Source organism: Ictidomys tridecemlineatus, chromosome 2, assembly GCF_052094955.1.
Source record: "Ictidomys tridecemlineatus isolate mIctTri1 chromosome 2, mIctTri1.hap1, whole genome shotgun sequence".
Lineage (NCBI taxonomy): Eukaryota > Metazoa > Chordata > Mammalia > Rodentia > Sciuridae > Ictidomys > Ictidomys tridecemlineatus.
In genome coordinates, this window is record NC_135478.1 from 208598526 (window position 1) to 208621782 (window position 23257).

General features: G+C 41.5%; 1 protein-coding gene and 1 long non-coding RNA gene across 18 annotated transcripts in view; one reads left to right on the top strand and one right to left on the bottom strand.

The window, feature by feature from the left end:
• Mkln1 (muskelin 1) overlaps positions 1 to 23257 on the top strand; it is a 302986-nt gene that overhangs the window by 113834 nt on the left and 165895 nt on the right. For 16 of the 17 annotated variants that reach the window (XM_078040552.1, XM_078040549.1, XM_078040543.1 and 13 more), the window contains one exon: positions 2873 to 3037. In XM_078040552.1, the coding sequence (XP_077896678.1) occupies positions 3018 to 3037 (20 nt within the window). In that variant the 5' untranslated portion in view covers positions 2873 to 3017. Of the gene's footprint in view, positions 1 to 2872; positions 3038 to 21762; positions 21918 to 23257 lie in introns of those variants that run through there. The other variant, XM_005331092.4, reaches the window with a different exon arrangement.
• On the bottom strand, positions 10666 to 21818 carry LOC120891840 (uncharacterized). Its single transcript, XR_005736406.2, has 3 exons — positions 21558 to 21818; positions 16541 to 16612; positions 10666 to 14815 (listed from the first exon to the last, which is right to left on the bottom strand). It is a non-coding gene; the product is annotated as an uncharacterized LOC120891840 (long non-coding RNA).

Here is a 23257-nt window from a genome sequence, read left to right on the forward strand (position 1 = left end):
GAGCCGGTGGCTCCTGAAGGCTCCAGGGAAGAATCTGTTCCTTGCTTCTTCCAGTTGCTGTTGGTCCTAGGCTTCCCTTGGCTTGTGGCCACTTCACTTGGTGGTCACATGTCCTTCTTCTCTCCTCTCTTAAATTCCTTCTGCTTCTCTCTCTCTCTCTCTCTCTCTCTCTCTCTCTCTCTTTCTCTCTCTCTCTCTCTCTCTCTCGTTTTTAGTAGTAATTTGACACAATACCTTTATTTTTTAAATTTATTTTTATGTGGTGCTGAGGATCAAACCCAGCACCTCGCACCTGCTAGGCAAGCGTTCTGCTACGGAGCTACAACCCCAATCCCCCCTCTACTTCTCTTTTAAGGATGTGTGTGATTGCAGGTAGGGCCTACCCCAGTGATATAGGATCTGCTTCTTCTCTTCTTTTCTGAAGATCCCAAACTTAATTACATTTTCATCATATAAGATCATATCCTTAGGTTCTAGAGATTAAGCTGCCCTGCTCTGGGCCCACATGTCACGTCACCTGGTTTCCGTTGCCTTCTGGTTTACTGTTGGGTTTGCCAGTGGAAGGTGCCGGCAAGTAGCAGAGGGTAGGAGGAAAAAGAAGTCAGGACATTTCTTCTCTTTTTCTCACTGCTTTAGCACAGTGGTTTTGGCAGTAGCTGTTCCAGAATTCCAGCTCTTTCCCAACTTTGATCAAATAATTTCCTTCCCTTTTCTCTCAGCCTTGGGCTCCTACCATTGCTAGTCCTCGGGAGCCTGAATATCCTCTTAATATGCCTAGTCTCTGTAAATATGTCTTCATCAAAATTTTTTCAGCCAATTGTGCCTTCATGTTTCCTGCCATGATCTGATCTGATAGAGATTCCAGAGGCAAAAACTTAATTTTCAGAACAGAGATACTCAGGTTTTGTCCATCTAAATTCAAGTGATAGGGATGAGAAAAGGGGAGGGGAGGGGAGGGGAGGGGAGGGGGGATAGTAGAGAATAGGACAGACAGCAGAATACATCAGACACTAGAAAGGCAATATGTGAATCAATGGAAGGGTAACTGATGTGAAACAGCAATCTGTATACGGGGTAAAGTTGGGAGTTCATAACCCACTTGAATCAAACTGTGAAAGATGATGTATTAAGAACTGTGTAAGGTTTTGAACGACCAACAATAAAAAAATAAATAAATAAATAAATTCAAGTGATGAGGGGAGGGGAGGGGAGGGGAAGGGAGGGGAGGGGAGGGGGGATAGTAGAGAATAGGATAGACAGCAGAATACATCAGTCACTAGAATGGCAATATGTAAAACGGCAATCTGTATACGGGGTAAAATTGGGAGTTCATAACCCACTTGAATCAAACTGTGAAATATGATATATTAAGAACTATGTAATGTTTTGAACGACCAACAATTAAAAATAAATAAATAAATAAAATAAATTCAAGCGATGACTAGTGGGCACTGGAAGATGGTCAGCACACAGTACAGCCGTAGCAACTGGGCCATCCTGTGGGCTCTTTGACAGTAAATATCTCTTGCTGGACTGTGATTATCTGCTGTTGCTTCGACTCTGCTGTGGCTGCTGTTGTTCTTGGTACTTGCTATTCTTTTCTCTGTCTCACAGCTTCTACTGCCTCTTGGTGTCTGCTGCCACCTGACTTCAGCTTTCTTCCTTCCCTCCATGCATCTTCTAGCTTCTGCCCCTGCTAACAGCTGACTCCCTCCAGTGGATTTCATATTCTACTCCCCGAAAGGATCCGACTGGCTTGATGGTTCACCATCAGGTGCAGGCTACCGGGCAGAGCTTTCTAAACAAACCATCTCATCAGCATGGACTTAATGCCCAGACAGGTGCCCCCTCCAGGCCTGCGAGGCTTTGTTTGGGATGGCAGAAGAAGATGATACACAATTCAGTGTCCAATTAGAAACCCCTAGAAGGGATTATGGGTGGGACAGGCATTGTGACACTTGTAGGGGAGAGGAGTGGGTTATCAAGATCCACAGGTATATTTGTTGTCCACATCAATAGCAGAAAAAGAAAATATATACTTAGGGAAAAGTAAGCTTCCTAGGTTAGCTGGAGGCATAAATCAAATAGAGGAATATAATAGCTGGTTTGATAGCTGCAGATGTAGGTCGCAAAAGCGCATGGAAGGTCCTGAGTGCCCGGCTTTTGCTGTTGTCATCTGAGGTTAGTCTTAGAGGGCACTTTAGGCATTATTCTATGGGCAGTGAGAGGTTACTAAAGGTTTTAGAACATGTGGGAACAAGATAAAATCAGTTCTAAGACTATTTACCTGACGGTGGCAGTGGTATTCAGGTTAAATCAGGAGTGGAGAATGTGAAGGCAGAAAGACAAATTAGGAAGCAATTGTAATAGTCTAAGTGAGAATCATGGGGACCCAAACCAGGACAGGCCTGGAAAGGAAGAGGAAAGCTAGTTCAAGACACTCAAGAAATGAAAGGATTTGGGGATTTGGGGGCTCAGTATCTTTTTTAGTGCCAAAGACCCTTTTAATTACTTTTCTTCCAAACAAGTTGCATTTTTTTTATTGTTTTGAAGGGAAATATTTAAATTCCCCTCAAAATATGGACAATATTATCTTCAGGTATTCCTATCTTTTGGAGCACATTCTTTTATTTTTTTTATTTCTATGGGGCACTGAGGATTGAACCCAGTGCCTCACACATGCTAGGCAAGCACTTTACCACTGAGTTATAGCCCCAGCCCCTTGGAACACATTCTTAGAAGCTTTGGCTTTGAGCCAAGAAGATGTAGGAAGTGATGGTTGCATTGGGAGAAACTGAACCTGAATATTTTAGCTCATGTTTTCTAGAAAAAATAGAACTCAAACCAAGAATTAATGTAATGTTTTATTTAGGAGATGCAATCCCAGGCAGTAAGAGGGAGAGAAAAAGGGAAGAGAGACAGAAGAAGATGGGAAGCGGCCTTATGATGCTTGGGTCATCGGCAGAAGGCAGTAAGAACATCTGTGCCACCATATACAATACTGCCAGACGAGTGGCATGGCCACACCATGCCTCAGGTAAGTACTCAGAGGAGAAAGGACAAGGAACCATCTTCTTGATGCCTTCTCATCTACTTCCCAGTGGTCCAAGTTCACCCCCAGTAGGAAGGACATTCCTCATACTTTGGGTCCTGGCCCCTGTTCTCACTGTTAGTCTCACAGCAAGCCATACCCAGTGTTCTGTGGTGTGGCTTTTAATCTCGGTTGAGGGAAGAGTGAGAAACCAGCGTGGCGGATAGCTGGTGAGCACAGCCAGGGGAGAGGGCCAGGCAGAAGAGTGGCAGATTTGGTAGCAGGACTCTGTGGGCCCAAACAGAGCAAGTCAGCTGCAGCAGTGACTGAGACAGAATCAGCAACTCAGGATTTGTGAGATGGTGGTGAGAGCATCTGCTGAGGCCTCCAGGATGTAGCTGATAAACTGAGAGAAGAAGGCAAAGGTGGAAACTTGCTGTTATGGAAGTTCACTCTAGAATCACTTGAAGTTAAGAAAATTCACTCTAGAATGATGGAACCACTCTAGAAAAATCGTGTTTTTGAGGGTTCCAGAGGAAACATTCATATGCCCTAGAGGATTGTATTCCTAGACAGCACAGCTGATGAGTGGGAACATGGGCTTTGGAGACCAGCAGAGCTATGCTTGAGTCACACGATGTATACTTTGACCAATTAATGTTTCTAAACCACCATTTCCTTGCCCATAACATGTTTGGGGCTGATACTAGGTAACTCATGTTCAGGAATACAGAAAATGCTAAATAAATGGTGACTATGATGCTCATTAATAGGATTCTTAGATGACTCTGTAATCTTCCCCAACCTTCTCTTCTGCATAAGGACGCTACTGTGCTACTCCTAAATGTTCCTTAAATGGGCGAATGTTCCTTAAATGGGCGAATTGCTGGAGCCTGAGTCCTTTAATTATTCTCAATGACATTTGCTTCAGGATCACTCCATATTCAAGGTCATGGAGCCCCAGAGGGGCCAGTGGCCTAACCAGGGTACTGATACATTATTCCTTAAGAAGGTAGCAACATTAACCCATCACCTTTGGCATATAGATAGGACGTATCTTAAATGGTCCATTTGTTCTTATACTTTTTTCCCCTTCTCAGTAGGAAAAAAAAAGTTTGTAGTCAAAACTGTGCTTTGAGGGCTGGGGTTAGAAATCAGTGGTGGAGCGCTTGCCTAGCACATGTGAGATACTGGGTTAGAGCCTCAGCACCACATAAAAGTATATAAATGAAAGTTATTTTTAAAATCTTAAACGAAACGAAAATACTTTGCTTTGGTGCCCCCAAGAAAGCATCACCAAGTACATGATTGTCATTAGAATCATGTAATAGAGGTTCTAGAGAGACTTCAAAAAATAGGAGATTATGGGGCTGGGGTTGCGGCTCAGTGGTAGAAACTTGCCTCACAAGGGCAAGGCCCTGGGTTCGCTCCTCAGAACCACAAAAAAAATAAAAAAATAAAATAAAATAAAGGTATTGTGTCCAACTACCACTAAAAAATAAATATTTTTAAAAAATAGGAGATTACCTTATGTATGGTAATTGATAAGGTACAGATCATATTTTCTTTGTTCCCATAAATCAAAACCTTTTAGAATCTATTAGAAACATATTAAATGCCAAGAGTAATATAGACCTAAAATATGTAAATACTTTGGAAATTTCTGAAAAGACAACAAAAATGCATTTCCCTCTTCTGTCTAAGACCCATACCATTAAGGGTAAATGCCATATCCTCCCTTCCCACCCAGGACCTCTCCCACCCATACCGCACTCTGACACTGAACCCCATCCTAGCCCTAAACACCAAGTCTTTACCCAATAGTCCTCAGTGACCTATGGGATCTAGTCCTCACCTCTCAGACCTTACCTCTTACTACTAAGAAGAAACGCAGCATCCTCTGGTGCTTAAAGGCTGGAAACAGACCACTCAGTTCCAAACCCAGCTATATCACAAAATAGCTGTATGATTTGGGGGGGCAGTTATTTAACCTTCCTGAGCCTTAGTTTCCTCATCTGGAAAAGAGAAAATTAGTGTTCATATCCTATAAGTTTTGGGAGGCCTACCTACTATTTTTTTTAAGTGCTTAAAACAGTGCCATTAGTGGAGGCTATTTGAAGTGTTAAAGTCCTTCCCCTCCTCCACTGCATTCCAGCACACTGGCCTCCTTGCTGTGCCTCCAGCAGGCCAAGCATACTCCTGCCCAATGGCCTTTGTATTTATTGTTCTTCCAGATGGCTACATGACCAATTGCCTCACTTCTTTCAAGTCTCTGCTCACATATCACTTTTTAAATAATGTCAGTCCTATTTAGAATTGCAATTCTCTATACATTCCCTGCTTTGTTTATTTTCCTCATTTGCAGTCGCCTATTTTTAGCACTCTATTTAATTTGCAAATCTGTTTATTTTTCACCTATCTCCTCCAACTAGCGGGCAGGGATGTTTGTTTTATTCTCTGATGTATCCCAGGTGCCTGGAACACAGTAGGCACTCAATATTACAGTCATGGGCCACCTAGACATTTTGTCTAAAAGTGGACTGCATATATGATGCTGTGTCATAAAATTCTACCACCGAGTGACATCACAGTGAGCTCTAAATATGTAAGAACACTTTGTAATGTTCACTCAATGACAAAATTGCCTAACCTCCCATTTCTTAGAATGTATTCCATCGTTATTTGTGGGACAAATGAAATCCACTGTTTCCACATGGACAAAAGTTGGAGTTTATTTTGAAGACTGTGATTTTATAAAAGAGCTTCTTTTTTTGAGGGGGTCGGCCTGGGATGAAACTCAGGGGCACTGAGTTTCAACCATTGAACCACATCCCCAGCCCTATTTTTGCATTTTACTTAGAGACAGCCGTCTCATTGAGTTGCTTAGTGCCTTGTTTTTGCTGAGGCTGGTTTTGAATTTGTAATCCTCCTGCCTCAGCCTCCGGAGCTGCTGGGATTATAGGTGTGTGCCACCGTGCCTGGCTATAAATAAGCTTCTTTAAAAAAAATTTTTTTTAGATGCTGATGTTTATATGTGGTGCTGAGAATTGAACCCAGTGCCTCACACATACTAGGCAAGTGCTCTACCACTGAGCCACAACCCCAGCCCCATATGAGCTTCTTAATGTGCGTGTAACATGCTAAAGATCTTCCTCAAAGTTGTTCCCTTATGTTGAATAGACATGATATTCTTCCTACATTTTTTTTTTTTTTAAACTGGGGAGATCCAGGGCTTTGCACATGCAAGGCAAGCACTTTGCCACTGAGCTAAATCCCAGCCTCACCTTTCTACAATATTAAGAAAATGATTAATGAACTGTTTTGTTGTTGTTTGTTTCTTGAAAGATACTTAAAGGCAAACTTTAGCTGAAACTTAGGTTAAACTACCTTTCATTCCTAATGAGCACCTTCAGAATTAATGAGATAGATGAATCCTGTTTAGTTGCTGGTGGACCGAGAGTCCTAGCCTCTCATCAGGCTACCTAACAGAGAACTAACAGCAAACTAACAGCACCTACTCTCTGTCAGATAAGCTGCTAGGCTCAACCTATGAGGCAAATGTCATCATCACTGATAGCAAGATAAACAAACCAAGGCTGCAGAGGCCCAAATCACACACCAATAAATGACAGAGTCAGGATTCAAACCATCAGTTACCAAAATCCATGTTCTTTCCAGTATCTCACTTTAAGTCTCAGATTTTTGGGCTGGGGTTGTGGCTCAGGGTAGAATGCTTGCCTAGCATGTGTGAGGCACTGGGTTCAATCCTCAGCACCACATATAAGTAAGTAAAAATTATAGGTACATCTACAACTAAAAAATATTTTTAAAAAGTCTCAAATTTCTCATTTGTAATATGTAGAAACACTACTTATGCACAGAGTTGCTGTGACAGTTACAAATAAATACATGTAAAGCAGAACACTCAATAAATGACAACTTTGATTATGGCTATACATTAGGAATGACAATGTGACCTATCAGCTTGGGGAACAATCACATAACTTCCGGGAGGAAAACAAAAGCCTGTCTTAGCTGGATGACAGAAAAGGGTCCCGTAGAAGTGGGTGAGTTGGAGCGATCATATTCAATATTTCTGTTTTAATTTTTAAATATTGAAAAAGTTTAACAACTTATTTGTTCTTTCTTTTCCTAAGAGTTGACCTTAGGGACTCTCACTAGTCAAGTCTTGAGACAATTTGATCATGAAAATGTTGTTTGTATGGTTGTATAAAAAGAATGGTTGCAGGGCTGGGGAAATAGCTCAGTGGCAGAGGGCTTGCCCAGCATGCACGAAGTCCTGGATTCAATCTGTGGCATTGAAAAAAAAATGATCGTATACAAAGCAAAAAGCCATGAACATAAATGATTCTAAAAATGAAGGAGAGAAGAAAGGAGGAGAGAAAGATGAGAAATAGGAAAAACAAAACTTCTTCTCTTTGGAAAAATGCCAGCTAATAAAAGTTGAAGAGACAATGAAACTTTAAAAAAACCACAGTTGTGCAATCGGCAAGGTGATAACTAATGCAAGGAGAGACTATCAGTGGATAGTAAAACCACTGAGTGAAGGTGATGGGCATTACCAGTTGAATTATCTCCTCCCCCACCCCCAATTTTGATATCCTAATCCCCCTAATATGCTTTTACTAGGAAACAGGGTTGATGCAGATGTAATTAGTCAAGAGGAGGCCATAGGGAGTAGGGCAGGTTCTTAATTCAAAATGACTGGTATCCTTACTTAGGGTAAGTGGCCATATGAAAACACAGGCACAGAGAGGATGCCACGTGAGGATGCAGGCTGAACTGCCGTGCTGAGGCTGCAAGCCACACAACGTCTTGGGCTACCAAATGCTGGGAAAGGCAAGGAAGGCTTTGCCCCTACAGATTCCCAAGGGAACACACTTCCCCCTACTTCCAGCCTTCATACATTTTTATAGTTTTCAGCGACTCAATTTGTAAGTACTTTGCTACTATGGGCCCAGAAAGCCAAGACAATGGAGAAAAGGACTGACACCATGCACCCAAGTATCACCCCACATGATGGAAAAGATAAGGATTTCCGTGGAAGACATTAGTCATGACCACTTAACCAAGGATCAAATTTTTAACATCACTAAGAGTGGGACAACACGACACTGTATACATACTGGTATGGCGCAATAAGAGGACTCAGTATCACTGTGATAAATGGATTGCAACAGGAAGTAGAGTGTACTTCTCTACCATTCCACTCTGGGTTGGCTTTGTTACTTGCTTTTGCCAACAAAATCTGTTGAAGTGACCAGAGTGCCTGGTCTAAGCATAGGTCTCAATGAATGCTCCCCCTTTCTCATCTCCTGTCCTCCCAGAAGGTAGCTCATTACTCAGTAGTAACCAGCTGGTATAGTCATCTATTTAATATTCTTGCTATTAGTTAAATGGAAACTATTCCTGAGGAAATAATCAGAAAAAATTACCATGTGGGACAATCTACAAAACAACTGGCTTTGATGGTATAGAAGGATCAGAGTCATGAAAAACAACAACAAAATTTCGAGCCGGTTTTAGATCAACTAGATGTGTTGGTCAGCTTTTCGTTGCTGTAACCAACATACCCGACAAGGACAACTTAGAGGAGGAAAAGTTTATTTTGGCTCATGGTTTCAGAGCTTCAGTCCATGGACGGCTGACTTTGTAATTCATTCTGGGACTGCGGTGAGGCAGAACCTCTTGGCAAGGTATGGTAGAGGAAAGCGGCTCAACTCAAGGCAGGAAGGAAGCCGAGAGGTGAAGGGGCTGAAGTGCAGATGCACCCTTCCAGGGTACGCTCCCCAGGGACCCACCTCCTCCAGCCACACCCCACCTGCCTATAGTGACCACCCAGTCAGTCTATTTATACTATTTAAACTAGGATCAGGTTACAGACCTCGTGATCTGATCATTTCACCTCTCAATATTCTTGCACTAACACAGGAAATTTTGGGGGACACCTTGTATCCCAGTCATAACACTAGAACACGGTTTTCTAATCTTGGCATTAATTGACATTTTGGACAGGTAATGCTTTGTTATGGGAGGCTGTGGATCATAGGATAGTTAGCAGGCACCGGTGGTCTCTATCCACTTGATAACCTGCTATGGGCTGGATGAGACTTGTTACTCAAAGGTGCCTGTGTTGTAAGGTTGGTGATGTTGAGAGGTGGTAGAACCTTTAAGAGGTGGGGCCCAATGAAAGTTGATTAGTTCTTTAGTGGCCCTGGCTTGGGAAGGGATTAATGAATGTAATGCTTGCCAGAGCCCAGTTAGTTCTTGCAAGTGTAGGCTGTTATAAAGCAAAATGGCCCAAGGGTGATTGGTCCTTTCTGTATATTGGATTCCTTTTTCTCCGACATATTGAGATGCAGGCAGCGTGGGGGCACTCATCCGAGGTTAAACACATAGGTCCATATGATCTTGGACTTCTAGCCTCCAAAATTGTGGATCAAACAAATCTCTTTTCTTTATAAAGCGTCTACTCTCAGGTATTTTCTTATAGCATCAGAAAATAAACTAATACAATGCCAGTAGCCCCCCTAATCATGACAAAAATGTCTCCAGATGTTGCTAAATGGCCATCTCAGGACACTGAATTAGAGAGACAGAATCAAATGCAATGTATGGACTTTGTTAAGATCTTGGATCGAAGAAAAAAAATGCCTATGTAAGGCATTTGGGAAATTGAGGACATTTAAATACAAACTTAAAAGATTATTGTTGAATCAGTACTAACTTTCCCAGGCCTGAGAATGGTATCATAGTTATATAGGATGCCCTTATTCTTAGGAGATGTATACTGAATTATTTAAAATGAACTATCAACTATAAGTATTTTCAAATGCTTCCATAGATAAGAATGGCTATTACAGAAATAGAAAAGGCAAGGGTGAAAAATGTTAATTGCTGAATTGAGGTGAAGGATATAGGGGCATCTAGTGAGTCATTCTTTCAACCTTTTATTTTTCAGAATAAAAGCTGGGGTTGGGGAGAGAGCTCATCACATTTCTACTGCCTGACTCCTTATTAACCTAACGTGTTGCAAGAAGCAGTCTGTTCTGAATGAATCTGAGCATTCATTTGGTGTTGCCTGAACAATAAGCTAGCTCAAGCCAGGTGTGGAGGCCTGGGCTGAGGCAAGGGGCTTCTCCCTGCCTGAGGAACTTTACATAAACTCAGCTTCCCGTGGAACCCCTTGGCCTCCTTTCTCCCCTTGTGTAATATCCCACAGAACCCAAAGTCTAGGTGCTGGGCAGCTTTGTGTGTGTTTCCCAGACAACTCTGGCACCAAAATCCAGGCTGTCTGTTTGGTGCCAAAATAGCCGGATTATTCCTTCTACTGATAAGACTGTTCCCGAGCTTGTATATACAAAACAAAAACAAAAAGAGGGGAAAGTACTCTTCCATGGAACTTAACCGGATTTTGTGAGGCCAGCTAGTTGCCTGGGGACAATGGGAGGAGTCTTCTCTTTCCACAGGGAAACCTAATTTCTTCATCTATACCGTGTGACGTGGTGGAATTCAAATCAAGCTACAACTGCAGAGAGACCCAAATCAAGACAGCTTACATTTAAAACACAGGCAAAGCTCAGAAACTAAAAAAGAAAATGCTGACAAATGCATTTGTGTAAAACACTTAAAACTTTTATTTGGTAAAAACAAAAATGATGACAAGAACAGCAGCAAGAAAACACGGTCAACAGAGCCAAGGATGAACGACCCAATAGAAAAAATTATCTCAACCCAACAGAAAAAGTGCATATTTGGGCTGGGGATGTGGCTCAAGCAGTAGCGCGCTTGCCTGGCATGCGTGCGGCCCGGGTTCGATCCTCAGCACCACATACCAACAAAGATGTTGTGTCCGCCGAGAACTAAAAAATAAATATTAAAAATCCTCTCTCTCTCTCTCTCTCTCTACTCTCTCTTTAAAAAAAAATTAAAAAGAAAAGTGCACATTTATTTATTGCACAAAGAAAGCGTACAGTCTTACCAGGATAAAATAATCAGAAAAACAGATAAAGAATATGAATAAATGTTTCATAAAGAAAACATGAAAGGCAAAAATTTCTCGGAAAAAAATGCTCAATTTCATTAGTGCTTAGAAAAATGCAATTCATGACAGCATGCTAAAATTTTTTTCTATGAGAAAAAGTTTAAAGTTTGATAAAATCTAATTTTAGCAAAGTTATAGTGGAACATACACAGTGGATGGAAATGTGAATTGGAACAACTTCATTGGGGTTATAATTTAGGAACAACAAACCCAACTTTAAATATGCTTACATTAAAATATAGAATTTCAATGAAAGGAATTTATCCTGCAAAGTCATACGAGTTACCAATGATAGGTATATAAAGATATTCATAGAAACATTATTTATAATAATGGTATAGTGTAAAAAATTAAGTATTCATTGATTGGGGTGATGGTTAAATAAATTCATGGCATATCCAATGATTCAAAGATCTATATGTGCTGACATGGAAATATTTTTGATACATTTTTAAGTGAATAAAGTACAGGGTACATATTATACAATATGCTCTGTGTTAAAATCCTGTATATATTATATATCCTTCCATGGAAAAAATAGACAAGAAATAGTTATCAGTGCTTACCCTATGATAAAAGTGGGAAGGAAATTTTTTCCCCTTCCATTTTAAATCATTTTTGAAGTTTTGGTTTATTTTTATTAAGGTCATGCCTTACTTTCCCAGTTAAAAATATACAGATTGTGCTTTATAAACAACTTTTAAAATGTCAATCAGTGTCCCTTTCAGATAAGTTTGTAGGAAACATTTTCATTACAGTAACAAGATAAGGTTGCGTGGGGGTTAACTTGCTTTTAGCTGAAGATGCAAATATGTAAATGATAGGAGCCACTGCAACTAGGAGTATAATTTTCAGACTCTCAAACCTAGGAAGGTCACATGGGTGCAGTTAGCAAGCTCCTTTAGGTCATGACCCTTATGTGGCTCAGGCCCAGCTTTCAGCAAGACTCCTATTTGGAAAGCCAAAGTGGTCCAGCAAGGAAAAGTAATGTGATAGACATTTTCTTTCCGCTTCTCTTTCTTTCCCTCTCTTTACAGTTTCTTTAGGAACATGAAATTAAATATATAACCAGGATTCAAAGATACTGAGCTATGGGAAATTTTTGCAAAGGTGTTTCACAAATACACAATGTCCATGCCTGACTGCTCCTCCTTAAAGGTATTCATCGGAGAGAACAGCCTCTATCAGGGGAACATTTTTTTGTTCTCAGTGAAGTGGCACATTCAGTTCCTGGTGCAGGCTCCCTTAATTCCTATTAGTCATTTCACAGCTGTATCTTGGGAAGAGAAAATCTCAAATACTTTTGGCTGATTTCACAAGTAAACTAAAAACAAGGCCTTCACAGTTCCCGTTTGTTTACAATTTTCAAGTCAATAAAACATGTCTGTCTTGGTGGCTGTTTCTCCAGAAGATTTTTAGTTGTGTGCTGATCTCCCTACTTGCCTTCTACTGTCCCCATGTACCTAGGTTTGCTGCCATCATATTGCAGGTGGATGCTAGGCCACCCACCCTAGTTTGTAATTAAATTGATGATGCAATTTTTGTTTGGCTATTTATGAGTCTAAGGTTATTCAGGGACACTGTTTAGAAACATAGGTCAACCACCAAGTGAGACATCAGATTTGATCATAGGTTTGCTATTTTTTCGGTTGTTTAGGGACATTAGATGAATGCACAAATCTGTTATTGTAGCGTTGCTATGAATACTGAAGATGCACATACGGGGATCATTATTGTAGATTGGTTTGTGACAGCTGGCCCTGATTTAGTTATTTCCTCAAGAAGACACTTTGAACAATTATTGAAATGCCTCCCCTCTGTAATTACAATAATAATGATGATGATTTTGCAACTGAATATGCAATTCAGGGTGTATACACTCAACTACTGTTTTTAGCTTGTTGCTCTTTCTACATTGATGTCAGCTGCTGCTGTCAGAATTATTGGAGAACAGAGAATCATTTTTCTATTGAGGGTCAATGAACTACATGAAAAAAGTAACCTAGGGCCAATATAGGAAGTTATTAAAATAATTATTATAGGGCTGGAAATGTGGCTCAGTGGTAGATTGCTTGCCTAGCCTGTGTGAGGCTGTGGGTTCTATTCCCAGTACTGGAAAAAAAATACACACACACACACACACACACACACGTGCACACACATTATGGTTTGTATTTTATGAGCATTTTTTATCTCTTTGATGAGTGAAATATATTTTCAGTACTTATCTGTTTTAAAATTAACAAAATAGCTTAATAATTATAAATATCTGCCAAGGCCTTTTTTCTGTGTTAATTAAGGAGCTGTAAGGGAAAGAAGAAAGTTGTGTGCTGTGGGAAGAGAATAGACAGTAAAAGAAACCGAGACAGATACAGAAAGAAGAGGGAGGCCCAGATAGCAGTGGAGGATGAACCAGGAGTGAGAGGAAGGACACAGAAGGACAGTCATGAGCCTCCAGAGCAGGCAAAGGAGACAGCCGGGGTAGGAAGAGAAGGGGGAGGAGAAAGATGGGTACAGAGGAGAGGGAAAAGACAGAGAAGCTTGGAGGATTTCTTTTTTAAAGTACTTGTTTGCTTTTGAAGACCGTGTGGGATCCCTGGAGCATGGCGATGAAACACGATGAAGTCCTGTTCACAACCCTTTATGTCACTGTAGAGCTGGTGAATGAGGCGGGAAAGTCGACATGGACACCTTTGAAAGTGAGGTCCAAGCTGGACATCCTGGTTTCCTGACGCTGGCTCCTTGGGAGAAACTGATAATGGAAGAATCTTGATGGAAGAAGACACTAGCAGCTTCCTGTCTGTTCATTCTAAGGCAGGAAGATTCTCAGCCTTGGCTGTACATGGAAGTATTTAGAGGATCTTCAAAACAATACATCAAGGCCTAAGCCCTACCTCTAATATGAAATTGGTTTGGGGTGTGATGTGGGAGTTGATTCCAATGCTGGGCTAAGAGTGAGAACTGTTACTTCCGGGCTTCACTATTGAATGTGCTCTCCAGAGAATTCCATTATAATGCTGGCTAGTTTTTGGCCTATGAATGCAGTAACCCAAATATTAAGTTGGATAAAATTAAGCCAAAGGTCAGAGCTTCTCAAACTTTGTGCTATGTATTTAGTAACTGCCTTGCTATAATTTGGTTGTGTAGCTGGGAAGAATGGGAGATCATTTAGAACTTATTTGAAAATGTACACGTAGAAAATAAATCAAAATTATCAACATGATAAAAAAGCGCTCTATAAAAATTTGCCTTTGAGAAATGATTTGATTCCAACAACATGAGGGCATCTGGTATATTTTTGATGGCAAATTTCAGTTGACCTCAGAGTGATCTCGCATGTGGAAGAACCAGGAGACATGGTTTGCTTCCCTTTTGCTTGTTTGCTGTAGTCTTCTTGCTCATCTCTTGCTGACCTGGGCAGCTCTGTGTCCCCTTGCTGTCTGATTTGCCCTCTAGGTTCCCTATTCAAGTGTGGAGCTGTTTGGAATCTGCTATCATCACCGAGCTCTCTTATCTCTGTTGCTCTACAGTTCCCTGTGGTTAGTAACACCGAGACATTTAACCTGCCTATCACCTGTACTAATATTCTTACAGGGAACAGGTAGAGGAGGAAGCTTTCCCAGTTAGTCTGGTCCTTTCATGCCAGGTAATATATTCATGTTTCCATTTATAGTGGCTTTTGGGAGCCAAAGCTCCTAATCCAGAAGGGATTCTGTCACCTTTGATTTGGGAAAAAAAAAAAGAAAAGAAAAGAAAAGATTACCTTTACAAACCCACAGGGGAAAAACCTGGTAGGACTATGGGATTATTTCTAGTTGATTCTACTATATCATAGAGATAGCTGTCATTCAGCTTATATTCAGCCTCTGTACTTACAAGGATAATGCTACTTCTACCACCACTAGTATTATGTTTTTTGTTTTTTTTGCCATCCCCTTCTGAATATATATTACTTCTCTATATAGTATCTGACTATTCACCTAACCTCCTTAGTAGCCAGGTATATTCCCAGAACCTGGCAAATAGGAGGTGCCTAATAAGTGTTTATTGAATTAATAGATGGGAGTTGAAGCAAGCAACATGAATCAGAGCAAACAGGATGAAGTAGGGGGAAAAAAAAAGAGGAACTAGTTTTACCTTATTCTTCACAAAGACCAGGTTGACCCTCTGGCTGTGGTGATGGAAGAAAAGCATAGAAAGGTCCCGACTAAACAATCTCCTTAAACTAAACATTTCTACCCAGAGGGCTGGGATACTCTTTTTTTTTTTTTTTTTTTTTTTTAGAGCCAATGTCACTCTTCCCCAAAGGCCTTTTAATTTCAAATACACTAGGAATCAGTGTTAATTGCTCTTTTGAAATATCATTTTGTTAGCTTCATTTAGATGGGGTAATTTGCAAAGTAGCACCTAGCAGCTGACAGTTCATCCATAGCTGTGTGGTGTCCAGACGTTTCCTGGGATTTCTGCCCACCTCCTATGCAGCTGGCAGAATCTGCCAAACTAGGGTTTGTGCTCAAATGGAATTAACTTGGAACCAGCAAAGCTTTGTTGTGTCTGAGATTTTAAAAATACTGAAAGGGTGAAGACCCAGCCCCACTTAATCCAGAAAATAAAGGTGCAGTAACTTATAAATTAAGAATTAGCAGGTGCTGCTGCATGCCTATAATCCCAGCAACCGGGGAGGCTGGGGCAGGAGGCAGTCTCAGTAATTTAGCAAGACCTTAAGCACCTCAGTGAGATCCTGTCTCTAAATAAAATATAAAAAGGGAGTGGGGATGTTGCTCAATGGTTAAGTGCCCCCTAGGTTCAATACTGATACCAAAAAAAAAAAAAAAAAAAAAAGAAGGAAAGAAAAGAATTATCAGGTGCTTTAGGATCTCCTGGTCCACACTGGGTGAAGGAGGGAATTTAACCAGCATATTTCCTATGCTAATATTCTCATCAGGAACCCGTAGGTGGACAAGGATATTGCAGCTCCGACAGATTCGATGACAAGGTCAGCTGGCTGGTAGCTGGGAAGAGGTCAGAGTCTATATTTTTTTTGTATGTGGCACCAAACCGTGAGCTGGTGTCCTCTGGATGTACGCTAGTACGGATGTAAGTGTTTCAATTACTATTTGTTTCTCTCTGAAGCTCTTTTTCTCTGACCAGAGACTTCCTGACCCTCCTTCACACATGCTTCAAGGTCACAGCCCAGACCAAAATATTTACTAAAAAAAAAAAAAAATAGGTACTTATAGAGAGGAATCTGTGCCAGCTCCTTCCCTATGCCTTGTCTCCAACCAAGCTCAGCAAACCGAAGAAGGGATAAAATGGTCTCTGGAATCAGGCATTTTTAGGTTTGGATGCCAACAGAAAAACAGATGAGTTCTGTCTGATTCTCCAGCAGGCTGAGCCTGCTGCTGCTGCCACCTCCTGGGAGAAGACAAACCTTAGCTTCATACCTGGAGCTACGCTGATTTTCACCTGTGACTTGGGCAAAGACTCCATTGGTGCAGGGCTGAAATTCCTGGGTCCTAGATAATACAAGGCATATCTCATTACTCCGAAAACAAAACATTGGTATTCTTTGTATTTCATTTGCCCTTTTTTGGTAATGTTATGCTTAAAGAAATGATCTCAGACAACAATAACAAAGTTTGATGAGTTAGTATAGGAATGGGGAGAGAACAGAACTAAGATTGAGGCAGAACTGTTAGTTTTAGGAATACATCAGATTCCTTTCTTGGCTTTCTGAACCTTGAATCCTGAGTGATGTTAGGAATGCATACAACTGAGAATTTTATAAAAGAGAGGGTACACATGAACTCAGTGAATCCACACCTCCTAGAGACTTGGTTTACTTGTGAGGCTGTTGTGAGGGTTGAGATAGTTAATACGTATAAGTTCTTGGTATGTAAAAAATGCTCAGTGGGAATTATAATGGAACAAATTCACTCTTTCAATCTCCCTTGTGATTTTCATCATTTACTGACCAAAAAATTGGATCAACAGCCGCATGCCTTTAATTCTGCCTAGTCTTTGGATTTACAGATGATCCCTAATCATCTGTAAATGATGATTATTTGTTTTTTTTTTTAATTAAAAATAAGTGAGAAGCAATTCGGGAGATACTAAGAGATTCAATTCAGGAAAGATTTCTTGAGTATCTATTATGTGTTAGCCTTAGAGGATTTAAAGAGGAATAATGCAGATACAGACCTCCAAATTTCCCATCAGGTGCATTAGGAAAAAAAAAAAAGGAGAATTAAGGACCTGGGTTCCAGATTCAGATCTACAAACAACTCAGTGTATAAATGACTTAGGCAAGACAGCTAACATATGGGTACTAGTTTCTTCATCTACTGAATAATACTATTGTTAAGGGCCATTTTTTTTTTCGTTTAAAGCAGAGTTTGCTCTGACCATTGTACATTGAATACTGTGTTGTACTTCATCTGTCCTAACCACCGAAAGCTGTTAAAGAAGCCATGAACTTTGAGTGATCCTGGTGAGTTACAGCAAGATCCTTAGGTGTGAAAAATCTTCTTCCTTGACTAATGAATTATGGGTCTTATTTTACCCATTCATGTACACAGCTCTGGATTTATTCCAGCATATTATTATTTGTTTTTTCTCCCCAATGCAATGGTATTAAGAATTGGTGATCTTAGGAGATAATTAGGCTATCAGGGCTCTTCCCTCATGAATGGGATGAACTGTTATAAAAGGGCTTGAGGGTACTAGCTAGGCTTCTCTTTTCCATCTCTTCCATCATGTGAGGACACGGCATTCCTCCTCTCCAGAGGATGTAGCAACAAGGTGCCAGCTTGGAAGCAGAGAGACTGGATCAGCACCAGACATTGAACCTGCTAGCATACTGATCTTGAACTGCCACCCTCAAGAACTGTGAGTTTCCAGAGCTGTGAGAAATAAATTTCTGTTCCTTATAAATTACCCGGTCTCAGGTATTTTGTCATGGCAGTATATGAATTGACTAAGAAGCATAACAGTTATGAGATACTTTCCTTAACAATGAAAAAACACTCTTTGCCCTCAGCCAACTGTATATTCCTTTGCCTGAAAATAAAAAATTCAGCTGTGTTTGTTATGCTTTTTAATTCTAGTGGCTATTATTATTATTATTATCATCTGACAATGTCTTACAGCGGAGTAGTACTTTATAGTTTGTAAAATCTCTTCCCATATATCATCTCATTTGAGAAGAAAAGTGATAGTACTTTATAGTTTGTAAAATCTCTTCCCATATATCATCTCATTTGAGAAGAAAAGTGATATGAACAAACAGAATGGGCTTTTGAACCAAAGAGATTCTGGCTCTATTCCTGAAGAGCTATTGGATAAGTTATTATATCAGTCAGTGTCCCAGTCTCTGCCTGAAATTTTTAAATCATACAACTAGCTCTTTTTCATTGTACAGGTGTTAGCTCATATATTACCATCCTAGAGAAGCTTTCCTTTACCATCTGATCAAAATTACCCTGGTTGGGCTGGGGATGTGACTCAAGTGGTAGCGCACTCGCCTGGCATGTGTGGCATGTGTGCGGCCTGGGTTCGATCCTCAGCACCACATGCAAACAAAGATGTTGTGTCTGCTGAAAACTAAAAAAAAAAAAAAAAAAATTCTCTCTCTCTCTCTCTAAAAAAAAAATTACCCTGGTTTATCCTCCTTTTTAGCATTAAAAAATGAAAAATAAAATTATAAAATTATGTTGTTTGTTTATTAATTATATGTTCACCACCAGAACGTAAGCTCCATGAAGGAACTCCTATCTTCCTAGCATCCAGGACAGGGTCTAGCATATCACAGGTTCCCAATTAGTCTTTCTTGCAGCAAAAGAAGGTGGACAGCAAAAACTCAAACACAGTTACTCTCATTGGGAAGTATTTAATATGAGAAGCCTACTGAGAAGGTCTGTGGGAGCTGATAAGATATCTGGATTACTGGAGCCATTGAATCACCATAACCTCTGTTGATCCCTGAAAAAAATGAGGTCCATTGATGATCCTCCTGTTCTCTGTGAGATGTCCCCATCTTTGAAGTGAAAGGGAACTAGGGAGACTATACAGTCGATTCCCAGGCCTTCCCTATGTGTCATTACCATACACTGCACCACCTACAGTCATGCTGCCAAACACAGAAGAAAGATGTACCTCTAGGAGATCTCAAGGTATAGCTACTAGCAGCTTTCTACAGAGTTTGCAATTTTTGAGTCTTCAACTTTATCTTTACGATTATACAAATTTGAGCTCAGTATCGATACCTCTCTCTGGATTCAGGTTGACATAGGAATGTTTTAAATTATTTTACCATTTATGAAATTTGTGCTAGGAAAGACATGCTATCTTGGGTCTTTATACTATGCTGACAGTCATACCACAGGGATACATATCTGCAGTCTGAGAAGTTTCGGCATTCTTTTCCCTTGGCAATGCACAAGTCTCTAATTCATGTTTTCTTTTAGCACATTCATTCATTCTTCAACAAATATTTTTAGTATCTATCTACCTGCATAGCGATATAAGATACAGCTGTGAACAGGATACCCATGAGAGTTATCTTTTATGGAGAATGGAAACTAAAGAAGAAATCAAGCATGTTTGTTAATCTAAGGAAGGAGAACTCAGGATAGTATGGTAATGTACCTAGTCTCAAAATAGGTGATGAGGACTATATATTTTTATATGGAGGCCTGGGATCGAACCCAGGAATGCTTAATCACTGAACCACATCTCCAGCCCTTTTTATTTTTTATTTTGAGACAAGGTCTCATTAAGTTGCTGAGGCTGGCCTTGAACTCGTGATCCTCCTGTCTCAGCCTCTCTAGTCACTGGGATTACAGGAATGTGCCACCAAGCCTAGTGAGGATAGATTTTTCAGAACAAAACAATCTGATTAATGAGTAGGAATTAGCTAGAAAAATGGTGGGAAATATTCCAGGACTGGAGGGAGAGATTACATAGAACGTACAGGCAACAATACAGCATGCTGGTTTAGTGTTGCTTGACAAGAGCTCTAAGGAGAAAGAAGAGACTTAAAGATTTTATAGATTTAAAAAAGATTGCTCAGGAACCATAACTCTATATCATGAAAAATAATGAGTTTACTTCCTAATGTTATGGTAAGAGGTGGTATTGACAAAATTTGGGCCCCAAATTAATTGGAGTGAGTCTACATCTTAATCTCATTCACTTTCTTTTTCCCAAAGATAATCACAGATCATCTCTGGCACCAAACTCCTCTGGCCCTTTTCCACTGTATCTCAGGCAGTTCCCTAATCAAAGTCACTGGGCTACAGTAATCCTTTAAGGATTAATGAACCAACATGGTGCAACATACAGAACACATGCACTATCAAAAGTTAATATATGTGACTGGGTGCAGTGATGCATGCTTGTAAACCCAGCTACTTGGGAGGCCTAGACAGGAGGATTGCAAATTTGAGGCCTGGCTCAGCAACTTGGAAAAAAATAAAAGGTTATTATATATATGACCTTTCTTTCTACTTGGCATTTTTGATGTGGCATCCTAACGGAGGCCTCTATTAAAATTTTCTCCCTATGGAAAAGGAAGTCAAGACAGGACTGGAGGAGTTTGGACAGGTTAATGATAATAACAGAAAAAATACAATTACTGAGTCACCTGGATATTCACGGAAAAACTCTTTGCGTTTCTGCATCCGTCAGGTGAAGATGATGATATTTACTATCCAGGTTTTCAGGAGTCCAACCTCTTAGACAATTAGTAACACAGACTTTGGTAACTGTAGTAGCTAAACCAAAGAATAAATATGCCTAATCCTAATAAACAGGTACTTGATAGGAGCATTATCTAAAGTTGCCAAATATTTAGCCCAAGTGTTCCTTTTGTGCTAAGAAGTTGGGATGGTGTCCTTATGGTTTTCACAGAACAAGGGCTGTGATTCCCTTCAAGAAGACAAGGTCTCTTTCTTGAACTTTTCGGTCTCTGAACTTTTGGGCTAAATTTCTTTCCGAATTAAAAGTGGACAGATTTACCAACTGGGAAAATGATGACCCAGCATCCCAACTCCAGATTTTCCTGGTCTGTGGGTTAACGTTATTTATTCCTGAGCAAACCAATGCACAAGATTAGTAGGAGAGGGCTCACAAGAAATGTTTATAGTGAAGGGCATCACAAACTGAAAACGGATTACGAGGGCAGACTAGCATTTCCTTTACCTGACTCCATCTGACCTGGGTACACGGTGACTCACCCCCTGCCCCCACGCCCCGCAGGACAACTCCAGAAGGAAAAAGATTTTAGTGATTGCATTCCAATTCTCTTCAGTGCTGTTTCCTTAAGGGATTTACAAACTGGCTAAAGAGGTGGTTTTCAAAGCCGCGAGGGCGTCCCTTTTCCAAATCGGTTTTCTCCTTTTACCTTACTGGTTCATGACTACCATTTCTTTCTTTTCATAATATTCTTGGCTTTATCTTTACCTCTGCTTGTAAGAAAAGTCCTTTGCGTCACTCCTGTAACCGAAAATCCCCGCAAGGGCTCACACCCCAGGACCAGCTTCGATCAGCCATCAAGGCGCGGGGAGTGTGGGAAACCCTAGGATGAGACCGCTGACCTGCGCGCCCTGGCCTCGGATGTCGGAGGAGGCAATGCGGGCCGCGGCCCCTTTAAGAGCAGGCCCCGCCCCCGCCCAGCCTCCCGGCGCGGTCGGCGGTCGGTGGCGGCCGCTACGGTGCTGACAAGATGGCGGCTGGTGGGGCTGTTGCTGCGGCGCCCGAGTGCCGGCTTCTGCCCTACGCGCTACACAAGTGGAGCTCCTTCTCCTCCACCTACCTTCCCGAGTAAGTGCCAGGCCCTGGGCTGGTGCTGTCCCGCTCGAGGGCGTATCTATGGCTGAGCCAGGGGTGCAATGAAGGGTAGTTAAGGCGAGAGGCCCAGGCGGGGCCTGTGAGGGGGACGCGCGGCCTTCGGAATCTCAGTCCAGCCGCCCAGAGCGCTGCCCGCCGCGGCCCCGGAAGAGGCCAGGGTCCGGGGAACGAGCTCGGGGTGGCGGCCAGGCGTGTGGCGGTCCGGGTCGGGCGCAGGGGACGCGGGAGCCCGGCGCTGCGCCGAGACTGGGGGGTCGAGGCTGCCGAGGTCTTGGGGCCGCGGCCCGGGGCCAGGGCTGGACTCCGGGGCTCTCGGGGGCCGGCCCGCGGGTGGACTGCTCCGGACGCGCGGAGTCGTCCCGGGCCGGCGGCCGGGGACCGATCGGTCGTTTGCTGCCGGGACGAAGAGTAGACCTGAGGAGGTCACTAAAAGTGATTAGCTCAGGAGAAGTGGGCGAAGTCACGGGAGGCGGAGAAGTTGTGGACTCGGAATCCTCGCCAGGCGCGGGGAGAAGTTGTAGGACTGGCCAGAGGGTCTCTCTCTCTCTCTCTCTCTCTCTCTCTCTCTCTCTTTAGACTGGAAGTTCTGAAAAAGAGAGGGAGTGGGGAGGAGGGATCTTGCAGAAGAATTCCAGCACGTTAAGGCTCATTAGAAGATGAATGTGTAGAGACCCAGCACTTTCACCGCCCAGGAATTCAAATGTAAACACAGAAGTCTGGCTTACTGACCTCCATGAATTTAACTTTTAATACCCACTTGGTCTGGAGCCCTGATTTAGGTGTTAAAAAAGACATCCCTTGTATCACTACTCTAAATTTTTCTGTAGCAGATGCCTTCTTTTCCGTAACCAGTTCTGTCTTTAGCTTATCTTTGGGAGGAGCGGATCTAACTCTAATTCTACATGCAGATGGAGAATCGGCCTAGTAAGGCTTAAGATCTCTGCACATCTTGAAGAAAAGTGCTGGTGATATCCCGTGGACCATCACCTCACATGCCCAGAGATGGTTTTTTTGAACAAAACAAGTAATTAATAATACGTTACTAAATAAATGAAAGGACGGGATCTGTGAAACATACTCACAAAGTTTTCTACTTATATATTTCAAAAATTCTTCACATATCCCTTAATTTGATTTCTCTAGTCAAGTGGGTCAAGAATTTCAAAAGGAAGGCGTACCTAGAAGAATGTAATTCTCTTGACTGCCAGCCCATCCTCCTGTCAACAGTTGGCAGTTAGGCATTCAGAAGGATCTGCCTCAGTGGAATATGCCAAGTGACCTGTGGTCTTATCTGGCCTGTGTTACCTATCGGT